General features: G+C 38.7%; 1 protein-coding gene across 4 annotated transcripts in view; it reads right to left on the bottom strand.

Moving 5' to 3' along the window:
* Window positions 1-12,719, bottom strand: part of BRD7 (bromodomain containing 7) — a 37,443-nt gene that overhangs the window by 9,318 nt on the left and 15,406 nt on the right. For all 4 annotated transcript variants that reach the window (XM_044256188.1, XM_044256187.1, XM_044256186.1 and 1 more), the window contains exons 5-9: window positions 10,628-10,772; window positions 7,225-7,335; window positions 2,751-2,935; window positions 1,639-1,762; window positions 944-1,019 (exon numbers count right to left, since the gene is read on the bottom strand). In XM_044256188.1, the coding sequence (XP_044112123.1) occupies window positions 944-1,019; window positions 1,639-1,762; window positions 2,751-2,935; window positions 7,225-7,335; window positions 10,628-10,772 (641 nt within the window). The remainder of the gene's footprint in view (window positions 1-943; window positions 1,020-1,638; window positions 1,763-2,750; window positions 2,936-7,224; window positions 7,336-10,627; window positions 10,773-12,719) is intronic.

The following is a 12,719-nucleotide window of genomic DNA, read 5'->3' as shown; positions in this document are numbered from 1 at the left end:
CGACACCAGGGCCGCTTCTGCTGCGTGCTGTCACAGCTGCCCTCCTCATGGCGGATGGGATGCGGCTCCTCACACGATGATTCACTTTCATTCCTCCACTCACCACCCCAGACGAAAGGGGATGGGACTCCTCTCTCCTGTTCTGCTCCCTACATTACATCCTGCTCCACCTCCAGCTCCCAGGCCGTGCCCGCAGCACAACAGTAAGTACTGGTGACTGTTCACTGAAGTGTCATCACTCGTTTCTGTATGGCCAGTGAGCTCTCATGATGGCAGCATGAAATGGGTGTTTATAAAGTAACATTCTCAGGTTTGCTTATCCTGACATACGGTCCTCCTCCTCAGATGAATGACGAAAAATTCTTCTTATGTCACATCTCAAACTATTCCCTATACTATCGCCATTAAAATACCACCTGAGAAAATAAAAATATGACTGGGGTTCTAAGGCCATGTTTCCCGACCTTTACCAACTTGCGACCAGCCACAGCGACACACGGCATTAGCAGACCTGTTCTCCCGCGACTAGTATGGTACTGCAGGGCATGCATGTGTGCTCTATTCACTGAAATTTAAAAAGCCAGTCAGATTTATGATGTTATGATAAGAGAGTTTTGAGATACCTCCCGAAATAACTGAGTGTACATACCATGGTCTCTTAGAGCCAGAGCGAGAAATTATGTCATTTTTTGGCTTTATTGGTGGGTCTGCTATTCCAGGGACTTTGTATTCTAGAGAACCCTGGGTCTATATAACACCTGCTTTAAGATGAGGTAAATTCGGGCTAGCTATCAGCACAAAATGCACGGTGTCTGGTCAAGTCCTCTGGGGAAGCTGACACAGGTGGACTGCTCGGTATCGGGCCTGTTGTTTTAAAATATCACCCGGGCTACTGCTTGTTGCCAAACAGCAAGTTCATGCACATTCTGATCTGTGAACTTACCTCCTACAATGGGATCCACAGGATGGAGAAGCCCCAGTGTCGTCGTTCCGTCTGGTTTTCTCCTTTCGAACTCACACTGCAATGACCCGAGTAGTCACAGGTCATAAACCATTCTATGTATACCTCATGCACATGCAAATACATGTACGTATATATATATATCTCATACTAGAAAGCCTTAAATTTAATCAAACTAGTATTAAGAGTTGTTACTGTTATACTTAGATACTGACTTTCCCACTTGGCGCCATACACACAAGGGCTAATGCACTGCAGAAATGAAGGTTAGGGAGAACTCAGGATGGTAAAGAGCTGTGGCGGGGAGGCCTTTAGGCCCCTCCGTTCTGCCTACTCTATTAAAGAAGGAGGATACTGGAGACCATGGGAGGGGGGCGACTGCTGAAAGTCACATATTAGTCCACTTCATTTTAAACCAATGTGCTAAACAATGATTTCAAGAGGCCAGAGTCTAAATGTTCATTTTCCAAGTTTAGAACACATTAACCGCACTAAAATCCAGTAACAGAGGAAAAGATTCATCATGTACTTTACAAATAAATTATTAAAACGGACTTCTCTGTGTGTTGTACTGAACTGCTCTACAGCAGGTATGGGTTGAAAGTGCACAAGCAATCTGACTGCAAGCCCCAACGACCACCCGGTAGGTGGTGAGAAGAAAGACAAAGCCCAGTCACCTGGCTGTTAACAAGCCGCCTGGTCAGCTTTCCTCCAGATTCCTTAACGATGCGGTCTATCTGCTCCTGCTCTCTTTCTATAGTATTGCTCTTACATTTATCTTCAAGTGTATCTTTGTCTTTCCTGTAAACACACATTAATACTAAGTAAAAAAAAAAAAAAAAAAAAATAAGGTGAAAACATTAAGATGAGTTCCAAAACGGGAGCACAACTCAATCGGAGCCATTGGCACTACAGCGGCCCATTAAAGCTCTGTTGCTCCGGCGGCCCAGGAGCGCCTGTAACACGCGCGCAGCGAGGTGGACCTGACACTCGGCTCAGTTCTCTCCTGTGTTGAGTCCGGCGCTATGTCTTGGGCGTTTTTCTCAGTGCAGTCACACAAATGGATTCTACCTCAAAAGGGACACATCATTTTCTTTTTAAAGTCCAGTTTCTAAGTTTAAAATGAAATACATTTTAAATTATACAAATCTTAGAAACAGAGTAAGAGTACGTCACAAATTTACTTTCTTTGCCTTACGCCAACAGAAATCCCAGCCTGCTCACTAGAACCCTCTTTTGGAGTGGAGAGTGAGATGCGGGGCCTCAGGGCTGCGTGTCAGTCAGTGGTGGGAGCAGGTGGACACAAGTGCGTCCGGCCACGGCCGGAACTGCCAGTGGGGACCAGTGCTGAGTTACCGCGCCTACCAGGTGCCGTCTGGTGGAGGCCACGCACACACCTCACCAATGGCCCATCTGTTCAAGAAGCAGCTTCGACTATGCGTAGGCCGAATGTACGGTCTCAACCCCTTTATGGAATGAGGTAACAAATGCAGATGTTTTTCTTCAACAGAGAGTTCTATTTCAATAAATTCACAAAGTCCCTAAAGATAATTTACTGGTTTTAAAACTACCTTCATAAGAATACACATTCAGCACTGTTTTCTAAACTATGTTTAAACAATTCCATATAGTGCTTTGTATGAGAAGATGGGAATTATCACCAAAATGGACTTTCATGCCAAAAACCAACCATGACTTGGTCTTCCCAAGGCAGGCACTGAAACAGTATTTTCCCCCCTTAATGGTCTGAAAAAGATAGCTTAACTTAAATATTCCAAAGATTCTTTACTTTTTGTTTTCCTTATTGGGACTCTTGAAGGCTTGTGCTTCAGTATCTCCAGAGTCTTCCCTTTCTCTCGGCCAGCAGCTGCTGTCCTCCCCACTCTGCGAGGTGTCTGTTCTATCTTTCTGCTTTCGACTTTTCTGCAAGTCTGCCATGAATTCTATGCTCTGCTTCAGGCTCTGAATTCTCTCCTAAAAATATTCAAGAATATTCTCATTGCATATTTGTCATTAATTTTTAAAGTGATGCATTTCTTTCTCACAATGTGAGTTTGCACTTACTCTGTCATTAACTAGGGAAGAAAAGCAATTAAACGTAATTATACCAAGAGAGTATGTTTGGGAACCAGGACAATACAGTCTATTTCTTCAATACAGATAATTTAATTTCCAACGTAAGAGAATGCTTTTTATCTTGACTACATCAAAACATTTGTAGAAGAGAAAGCATGAATAAATACTAAGTATTCTTTGCAGTACTAACTTCAAAAAGGAGAATTTAGTTTAACATTATGTTTAAATTTTATATATAACAGAATAGCTTCTTTTTTGGAATTTAAGAGTTACCAGGTATTTCAAAAAGCTAGAGGATATGAACATGTGAGTACCCTTACACTCCAGTATCCTAGGATCACCCGAGGCCGCTGGCATTTCTGTGTGAAAACATGCTTCCAGGAGAATAAAAGGTTGCTAGCATAGTTTCTTTCCCAGAAAGCATAATGTTCTTTTTACCAAAGTAGTCTTGTTTCTATTTAGTGAAACATGTACTTAATTTTCCACTGCACTGGTATGCTCTGAAATTTTCTTTGTGGCTGAGGGCTTGAGGTTTCTGGAGGCACATTTGTTTCTAGCAACTATTCTGCCTTTTAACTCTGAGCACTGTCCCTGGATAAAATACGGGCTGCATGGTAACGCCAAGGAAGACTTTTGCAGAGTAATAGAAACTAAGAACTGGAAAGGACCAGAGGTCATTCAAATAAGAACAACACAGCCCAGAAATGCTAAATACCTCTCCTAGGGTCACAGAACCAGTAATGAAGGCCAGGCCTCTGGAGTCTCATGAGGGGCCCTGTCTCATCACACTGCTGAATTAGCAGTGCAGACTGTGAGAGCTTCCAGAATGAGGAGCTGCTGTTTTTATTGAACTTTTATTTTAAGGTAATCTTAAAACTATCCAAGTAATATATTTCATTGTAGACAAAGATTTGGGTAGAGGAGAAAATATAAACCTCGTTAATTTATCACTAAGCCTCTATTCCTCTAAGCATTACACGTACTAACAAATTAGAAATATATGTATATTTGGTAACATGCATTTTTTTCATTAATGAATTATAATAATTTTCCCTCCGCATCATTAAATACTCTTTAAAAACTTTTTAACAAGTGTATCATATTTCATCCTGTGTACCATGGTCTAATTAACATTCCACTATTGGACATTTAAATTATTTCCAAGTTCCCACTATTACAAATAGTTCTCATAAACATCACTGTAAATAAATCTCTCCAAGAATATCTCTTTAGGATGAATTCCCCAAAGTGATACTGGATGTTAACTATATTAAAAAAAAAAAAATCCTAGAAGTGAAAACAGTAGGTCATCAGGTTTTGATATTTACTGCCAAACTACTCTCCAGAGAAGTTTTATCAATGCATATATCAATGTTTTAAGGTTTCTCTGAATCCTTATCAAACTGAATAGTATTTAAAAGAATGTGCCAATTTGATTTTTAAAAACATGTCTTATTTTTAAATAATATTTAAAATTTTAGTGAGTATGATTATCTCTGGAACTTTTTGTGTTTTCCCTCGTGCATGTCACTTAGGTAATTCCTTACCCAGCTCTATCTCGAGGACCTAAATCAGAGACTGGTACACTGCTAGTACCCAATAAATGGTGTTAAATGAATGGGCTTAGGTCACGAAGTTCTCAGTTATCTTTTTATTTCCACTTTAGAATTTTATAAAGTAGAACCTACATTAAGAACATTTTGGAATTTAAAAAAAAATATAAAACACACAAAATTAAGAGAATTAGAGAAATCTTCTAAATTTCAATATAAATCATTGGAAAAAGCAGGGTTTGATTTTACTTTGAAAGTCTTTTTTTTTTTTTTAATAATTAAGATTGTCTTTGAATCAGCATACTATTTATTTTCCTCAATTTTACAACATCAAATGACTGAAAGGATTTGACTCTTTGCCACAGCTAACACTCGCGTGCTTATACATGCATCCTGCAAGGCCGCCTGGCTCCACGAGGTAAGGACTACCGAGGCCGAGCAAGGTCACTCAGCATCTCCAGTGCACAGCCAGGACTTGAACTTTGATTCTAAAGCTACTGTGCTACAAAGAGTAGTCTGCATTATTCTTTGTAGTATAATGCAGCATTCTGGTATTTATCTAGGCGAGCAAAAAAGTTATTCGACTATGTCCACTCTTCATAAAAATGTCTACTAAGAGTTGCTACTTGTGTGTGTATGAAAAAAATGATAAATGACTGCTCTATAATCTTTACACTGAACATTCAAAACCAGTGATCTTTTAAAAAGACACCATTCATGGGAAGGGTGTGCTGGCCTCCCTTGGGAGTACCGCTATTAGAAGAGTTAACTCAGAAGATCTAAATTTAAACATTTAAAAATCACTGTTGTAAGGATCCCTCCCATTTAGGGTGGAGAGAACAGTCAACAGGAAGCTATAACACAGGATGGGTAGGGCTCCTCAACAGGAAGAGATCTGAAAAAAAGGAAGACAACAGAGAGAGAAAAGGGAAAGTGGAGAAGAAAGTTTATTTTCTGTGCTTCCAGCCATCCCACCCCCAATAAAATTCAAGAGATATCGGAATCTTTTGCATGTTATATTAACTATATTATGTGAAGAAAAGAAAATAATGGTAAATCAAAGTTGATAAATTTACTTGGGATACTGCAAATTCAACTTCTCCCAAAAATTTAATGTGCACATTTTGGAGTGACTAAAGACTACATCTGCAGGATGCACTTTCATTTCAAATATAATAATAAGAATTTGCAGATTTTTAAACCTGGAGTATGGTTTGGGGCTGGATCGAGTCTTCCTGCAAGGAGTGGGATAAACATTTTATAGTCCCCTTTGTAGATTTTTGCCAAAGACGGGTAACTGGTTTACATTACAGTTTCTTAAGTCTGTAGGAAAGGGCAGGACCTGATGCGGCCTGAACATTAGGAGTACGAGAATCATCACCAATGCAAATGTTTTTCCTTCCCAGTTAAATGGATCTGAGAATCATTGAGAGCCAAGCCCATACTCAGACATCTGCACACCAAGACAATTCTTCAAATGTAAAACTGTGATACAGATGGTCACTATAACAAGTGGGAAACTGTGTGCATCTACACATGACTCATTCCTACTCTCCTCTTAACTCCTCTGAGTCTGGGCCCAAGCTCTTCATTCTGACTTCTTCCTCATGCTTCCTGACTTATACCCCTACTCGTCTCTTCTTCGCAAAATCCCTTTCCTCTCTTGCTCTCCCTTCTTGTAATCTCCTGCCTACCCTAGCTCTGAGAGCTGGCACCCTAATGCTCGCAATTATCTTGGGAGACTGCACTTTAAACCTTCTTCTACACACGTGAGAACACCAAGGCCCAGTGTGGTTCATGTCTTGCCCGAAGTCCACAACTAAGAGCAAGAGCTAAAACTAGAACTCCAACTTCCTGCTGTGGTAAGGCTCCAGGATCATCTCAGTTCATTTCCCATCCTACTCAGAGCCATGAGTAAAACCTCAAAAGACACGACTTATTTTGTGAGCTCTCCTTTTCTCCCGGCAGGTACACAGCGAGGCCCTCAATCCCCCTCCCAACCATGCCTTTCATCAGTGGTTGTTCTGAGATGGCACCTATTCTTTTCTGCCACTAACCTCTCTTTTGAATAAACTATCGTGTTTATGCTGTCTCATGAATGAAGCTTGATGATGAAGTGTCCCTCCCACCTCTGCCGCCTTGCTATGGTACCAGCTCTGGTCCTTCCAGGGAGAGTGCTCTTGTGGGGAGGTGGCAACGAGCAGGTTACTGCTCACTGGAATTCTCTTTGTAGTGGGAGGAGTTCCTACGCTTCAACATCAAATTCCATCCTTTACAGGGAAGTAGAGAGTTTTCCCTTCTAAAAGCACTAATAATTCATCTAATCAATCTTATCCTGGAATTTCAGGTGATGTTTCTTTCACAGCAAATATAAATCTATCTGATTACTAACCGATTCAACAGCCTCTCAATAAATATTAGTAGTGAATGCCAATATTTATTTGTATCAATTCCAAATGAGAATTTCCTGCTTCAATTTTCTCTGTATGAAAACTTTCTTCATTGAATATTTCCTATTTTAATATAATCTGCCTATAATACTAATATTGTACTGGATCTCTATCGCTCTAACCAAAAAACAAAGGCATACAGATTTTATAACAGTTACTATTTATGACAAAGAATTTCCTTTACCTGGCTAAGAATTTTCATCCCTGAGTGCAATAGCTTCTTTGCAGCTTTATAATAAATGGTCTCAGGTTTGTTGTAAATCATAGCATTAGTACACATTAGTTTGAAGTTATCCTGCAGAGAGAATATTAAGGAGAAAAATGCATTTAAAACAAAACAAAGCACCTTCTTGTCCCTGTTTGAAATCATACAGGTCCTTGAAAAATTAAGGCAGATAAAACCAACAAAAAACCCTGTCCTTTCCTTTCACTGTTTATTAAACAACATTAAAGCAATTTAGTAAGTTTTAAAACTAAGAAAATAAATACTAAGTTAATTTAAATTCCTTTCCAAATTCTTGACTTTTTTAACGAACTACATAAATGTTTAGATCCTATGATGAAATTTAATGGATTTCTTCACTATAACCTTAACACACACAAAAAGAATTGGAAGAAAATACTTCTATTTAATAGAATAATTTAAAAAAAAATCTTTTTTTTGAGAGAGAGAAAACGTGATCCAGAGTAGGTGGTGGGGGAGTGGGATTAGGGGAATGGACAAAGGGAGAAGGAGAGAGAATCCTAAGCAGGCTCCTTACCGAGCACAGAGTCTGACGTGGGGCTTGATCTCATGACCCTGAGACCATGACCCGAGCCCAAATCAAGAGTTGGACCGGTGGTAACAGACTGAGCCTCCCACCCGTCCCTAGAATAATCTTAACTGAGTTCATGTAATTAAAAAATATTACTCCTGGTTTTAAAACAAACATCTTAAATTTCCATTTATGAATTAAGTAATTTCAAATTTTGATGAAAACTGTGACAGGGCTAAATTATCACAATATTTTTAAGGAAATTCGAATTAACTGAGCAAAAATGTTAAAATATTTACACTAATTTTAAGTGTTAGCTATCATAAGCTAAACATAATTTACTGAATGCTGCAAAATCATGCCAATGTGAAATAAACCATACAATCTCAAAGAGTTGGAACATGTAATCGGAGTAGCCAAATTATCAAAACTGTACTTTTGGGTTAAATTTCAAAGTACCTACATGTGCTGGAGAGCTCAATGCCACTGCATAGTTTCATGGTTAAGTAATTTTTTACACTGTATAAATGTGGCAGTGATTATGCCAAGGTCAGAGTTAAAATGGTAAAAACCCAACAACAAAAAATTCCCCCTAAACAAACTCTTCCTCCATATCCAAAACAAATATTCAAACCCCACTATTTAATAACTAGTGATGACAGCTTAGAACACTTAAATAGAACAAAACAGGTAGACTTAGTATTATCTGAAAGCATATGAGAAGACAGACTCAAGGATCACAAGAAGTCTGGTATTAAAGTAGATGGAAGTACCTGTGGATCCTTGTCCCTGGCCAAATCTGTAGTCAATAAGAATTTGCTAGGTCCTGTGTCTTCCAGAATGTGATGAAAGCCATTCATCCACTCCTCAAGCATATATATACACACCAAATTGAACACAAAATTTTCCATGTAATTTTAGCAGGTTCCCCCTTAAAGGCCCATCTGTGGCTTCCATCCAGAGGACCCCAGGTTAAGGACCCCGGCTATGGGTTTTCTGAAAGGCTTCCATTCCATTCAGAATTACTAAATATATATTTTGGGAAATGGGAGGCAATTGAGGAAGGACATCAGATAATTATTACTTATAAAAGGGACCACTGGGCCTCTAACCGGCAAGAGAGTACTGGATTATTCCACTGATCTCATCTGTTAAGGAAATGTGTAGATTCCACGAATCCTGTCATGTGCTAGGCTTTACTGGGCTCTGGGGAAATGGCACTTGGTCATTCAAAAAGTTAAATAACCTTTCTGCATACTTTTCAGGTAATTAAAAAAAACTGAACAGCTTAATGAGCTGAATTAAATAATTATTATTACATCAGGCTATTGATTTCCCCCCTCCAAAAAATGCAGTAATGTAGAAAACTCCGAAAAGTGAGAGTAGTAGTTTATTTCAGTTACGACAAATCTTAATAATCACTTGTGCAAAAACACGTAGGGTGCACATTTCTCCTTTCTCCTGTCATCGTAAGAAAAAGATCAGAGGAAAACTGTTTACTGAAAGAAAAAAAAAACCAACCCTGTGAAATTTTTTTTTCCACTAAGCAGTAAGAAGGTCAGAAATATGCTGAAATAAACCCTTCTAGCCTAACTTTCACCAGATGAGAAGTTTGGAAAGCTTCCTTTTCTGTGAATACAAGAGAATGTAACTCAGGTTTCCAGAGTAAGTGGAATGTTATCTATGCATTCGAATGAATAGGAAAGATAGAATTAAATACTAGTTTTATTCATAAATCTCAACTGATATGTGGATTAAAAAAAGGTAAAAAGATAATCTAACCGATTAGAATCTAGTACTTAGGTCAGATGAATACTACAAAGTTCATTTAGAAAAAATAAAGGTAAAATAGGTATTATCTAAACCAGTTAAGTTTGGGCGGTTTGATACAGAGAAAATTTCTGAGAACACATGGTTCCTTTCTTTGAAGGTCAAAATAAAAAGTATGCTGTTGAAATCAACATACACCGCAACTACTTAAAGATGGAAAAACTTCCACTATAACATCAGGCACACACATCACCCTCTCATCCCTTACGTGTTCTTCACTTTTTAAAAAATTCCCTTCCTCTCCTAGGTTTTAACAACATTCACAACTTCTTAGATTAAAAAAAAAAGAAAGAAAGAAAAAACAAACCGAAAAACTTCCGTTTTGTAACATCACAAATGTCTTCTAGGTTTTAACAACATTCACAACTTCTTAGATTAAAAAGAAAGAAAGAAAGAAAAAACAACCCTTCCTCTCTTTTGAAGAAAATACGCTCAACGAATATAGCCAAATTGAGTTTGGGAAGCAACTGACTTTCATCAAAGAGAAGTGTAATTAAACTTTTGTTTACTATTTCTGGACAAGCCAACTTCTCCTCTGTTTGAGAGGCATGCTACACTTTAGCTGTCTAGAAACAGAAAAGGAAACTACTTTGTCACAACTTTCATTTAAGTATCAATTTCACCCGTATTGGTCTGAAATGAAAAATTTGACATTTTTTCATTTTAAAGTTTGAGAATATATATTGTAGAATATGTGAAATTCAAAATTTTTCTAAAATGCCCCCAAATAATAAAAAGAGACAGCAGATGGCTTAGTTTGTCTGGTTTTCTATTACCAAGCTCAAAAATGTTTTCTGAGATAGAAAAATACAAAACATTTTGGATATTAAAATAAATTTAATTCTCTGCAAAATAAGAATTCAATGAGAAAGCCTCCTATTACCAGATATGCAGACTTCTACCAAGACTGCATATATACAGTATCCAAGAGTTTGACTCTCAACTGAATAGTTATGTTACTCTGGTAGGTTTTCTAATCACAACATAAGTAACTATGGTTACCTTTAGTTCTTCTATGGACTGGTAATCATTGTTCTTAATCTTTTCTTTCATGGTACTAAAATCCATTGGGTGCTTAATGATCATGGAGTAGCCGGGAGCAATAAAATCAGTCACAGGAAATGAAAAGAAAGCACTTGGGTCTTTCCTGTGAAGATATGAAAAAGGTAGTTTTATTTCTACTGCAAACAAACCTACTGGTCTGGGCACAAAAGTCAGGGGAAACATTTCAGTGCAGAAAGAATCTGTAGTATGCTAACATGCTCTTCACTGCAAATTGAAGGAATGATTTTATTTTTTTTAATTTACTTGACAGAGATTACAAGTAGGCAGAGAGGCAGTCAGAGAGAGAGGAGGAATAGTTTCCCTGCTGAGCAGAGATCCCGATGTGGGGCTCAATCCCAGGACCCTGAGACCATGGCCCGAGCTAAAGGCAGAGGCTTAACCCACTGAGCCACCCAGGTGCCCCATGGAATGATTTTATTTTTTAAAAGACATTTTAAAATTTATTTGACAGAGAGGGAGAGTGAGCACAGTAGGGAGAGTGGGAGAGGGAGAAGCAGGCTCCCCACTGAGTAGGAAACCCTACCTGGGGGCTTAATCCTAGGACCCTGAGATGATCACCTGAGCCTAAGGCAGATGCCTGAGCCACCAGGTGCCCCTGAAGGAATGGTTTTAAAGACTCATAATAACAAGGTTAAGATGTTTTACATACTAGCTGTACCCTTAAGACAAAGAATCTTTTAAAATATGCATGCTAATAAATCTGTAGCACCTCCTACATAGGGAAGAATGAAACAAAAGATCTAAGACTAACTGACCAATGTCATGGTTTTTGGGAGATAAGCACTATATATTTTTTTCAACCATAGGGGAAAAGATGGAAAGAATAACTATAAATGCACACCTACAATCTTCCATACTGATTTATAACTGTAAGCTGCGGACTCCTGGTGGGCCACACAATTCACATGAGTATCTGTATTTTCTTAATCAGTGGCTCTGACTTTTGTGTGTGTAGGGGAGTACTTAAAAAACTGCCATTAAAAAGGTCCTCATATGACCCCCAAACTTAGGAACCAGTGCTTTCTATTGTAGGCTCTCAATTCTGGCTGTGCATGAGAATCAAGAGAGGAGCTTTAAAAAAAAATCCAGGTTTGGGGGGTGGCTCACCCTAGACCCACTACATCAGAATCTCCCAGGAAGGAGGGTCTGTCCAGGCACTGGTACTGAGTACTGGTATTGCAGTATCTGGGCTTGGTAATCCTAGTACTGACAGGGCTGAAGACCACTGTATTATGATTAGGTCATTAGATTGATTTTCTCCTCTGGAAATTTGGCAAAGCAAAGTTTTCTTACTCTACATAATCATAACAATAAAAATGGTTTAAAAAGTAGTAATAAGAGCAACTTTCAGAATGTATTTATCATACGCAGGCCCAGTGGAAGGTGCCTGATGTATTTTTTATCAAATCCTTACAAAAACCATCAAGGTGGTGCAGCCTCACTTAGAGATGAGGGAACTGGGGCTCAGAGGTCAATTTTTTTGTTCTAGGTCATAAATCTGATAAGAAGATAGAGCTGGAATCTAAACTCAGCTGTTTGTTTTTCCTTAGCAGGATGCCTCGGCGGTGAGACTAGAAAATAAAGAATAAGTAAAAATACCCAGTCTGTCTACAATAGTTACTATGCATAACAACACTGATCATCTCTGGAGGACTTCTTCAGAGCAAATTATCTATACCCACCCTTGAATCAGACATTTTAACAGAACCCTAACCAACTACACCATTTGCCAGCATTTGGGCTGAGCCGAAGGATGAGGAATCACTAATGAGCATTCAAAAAATGTGGCTCTGAGTTCTAATTCCCAAAATGTTTGGAGAAATGTCAATATCCTTGGCCTAAGAGAGACCTTTTCTTTAAAGATTTTATTTATTTATTTGAGAGAGAAAGAGAGAGAGAGAGAGAATGTCACCAATGGGGAGAGGCAGAAGGGGAAGCAGGCTCCCACTGAGCAGGAAACCCAATGTGGGACTCAACCCCAGGACCTGATTATCATGACCTAAGGTGAAGGCAGACGCTTAACCAACTG

Source organism: Neovison vison, chromosome 7 (genome assembly GCF_020171115.1).
Source record: "Neovison vison isolate M4711 chromosome 7, ASM_NN_V1, whole genome shotgun sequence".
NCBI lineage: Eukaryota > Metazoa > Chordata > Mammalia > Carnivora > Mustelidae > Neogale > Neogale vison.
This window is presented reverse-complemented; position numbering and strand designations above follow the sequence as displayed.